The following is a 1,450-nucleotide window of genomic DNA, read 5'->3' as shown; positions in this document are numbered from 1 at the left end:
TCTCAAAAAAAAAAAGAGGGAAAAATAGTTTGATAATAATAGTTGAAGATGTCAACATCTGGCACTCCATAATGGATAGGACAATGCAGAAGGTGAGCAAGGACATAGAAGATTTGAACAATATTCTAAAAGCAACCGACCTAACAAACATCTATAGAACACTCTGCCCAACAACAGAGGAATACAGATTCTTCTCAAGTACAGAGGGAATATTCTCCAGGATAGACCATAAAAAAAGGCTCAATAACTTTAACAGGATTGAAATCACAAAAATGTGCTTTCCAACCATAAAGGAATGAAACTAGAAATCAATAACAGAAAGACATTTGGGAAATTTACCAAAGCGTAGAAATTAAACATCAGGTAAATAACCAATGGGTCAAAGAAGAAATCATAAAGGAAATGAGAAAAAACATTTAGAACAAAAGCCAACTACATTATTTTAAAACAAGAGCCAGAACAGATTAAACATCTGTCTTTTAGCTCAGTTGTGATAAAGAAGCAACAGAAGGAACATTACCTCATCCTCACTTACCTGAATTATATTCAGCTGTTTCATTAATGCCTGCAGGCAAGAAGAAAAAAAGCATTATAGCAAGTCCACACTCTTTTTTGCCAAAATAGCTTAAAGTCTTTCATGTTTTCCCAAGTCTTGACATTTTCTATAACTTAATATTTTATTAGTTAGTCAACAATATTACTTTAAAAATTTCTTGATATAAATAGTTGACAGGAAACCATCCCATTACACACTTAAATTACTAGTACAATAGACAGGCTGAAATTCAGACACCTGAAAGATAAAATAAACTAAAATATTTAGCAAGAAAATCTTAAGCTGAAGGTGTTTATCCAGTGTCCATAAGAACACAGATTCTCTGTTATTTGGGGAAAAAATGGTGTTAACACCTCATTAAGAATATAAATAACTGAAAATATTAACTTGCATATCAAAGCACCATTTATAATTATAATCCAAACACTCCATAAACCACTTGTACTTTATTCTATACAGAAACAGGAAATTAGAAACTAGCTGCTTTGATATTACAAAGATTTCAACTCCAAAAGTAATTCAACATAAAATAGATGTTACCAATTAGTGTCATAAAATTATATATTTCCACATAAAAACACAGGATAATATGCATGAAAAAAACATGAAAAGGTATTCCAAGAATTTTACTACTACTAGATTAAAATCTATCTCCCCAATAGAAATATGCATTTAAAATCTCTCCCATTTGTTAGCAAAACACTATCCAAAATAACTACAATCACTTATATTAGTACAAAGATTTCTGGATTTATAAAGTAGTTGCAATGACAAAAGAAGTATGTTTTTGCCGGGCGCGGTGACTCAAGCCTGTAATCCCAGCACTTTGGGAGGCCTAGACGGGCGGATCACGAGGTCAGGAGATCGAGACCATCCTGGCTAACACGGTGAAAC

General features: G+C 32.6%; 1 protein-coding gene across 1 annotated transcript in view; it reads right to left on the bottom strand.

Annotated features, from left to right (window-relative positions):
• The window catches only part of ABAT (4-aminobutyrate aminotransferase), a 79,650-nt gene that overhangs the window by 35,578 nt on the left and 42,622 nt on the right, over positions 1–1,450 (bottom strand). The window contains exon 4 of the mRNA XM_011961429.1: positions 536–565. Within this exon, the coding sequence (XP_011816819.1) occupies positions 536–565 (30 nt within the window). The remainder of the gene's footprint in view (positions 1–535; positions 566–1,450) is intronic.

The sequence above is a fragment of the Colobus angolensis genome, unplaced genomic scaffold, assembly GCF_000951035.1.
Source record: "Colobus angolensis palliatus isolate OR3802 unplaced genomic scaffold, Cang.pa_1.0 Scaffold55, whole genome shotgun sequence".
Lineage (NCBI taxonomy): Eukaryota > Metazoa > Chordata > Mammalia > Primates > Cercopithecidae > Colobus > Colobus angolensis.
This window is presented reverse-complemented; position numbering and strand designations above follow the sequence as displayed.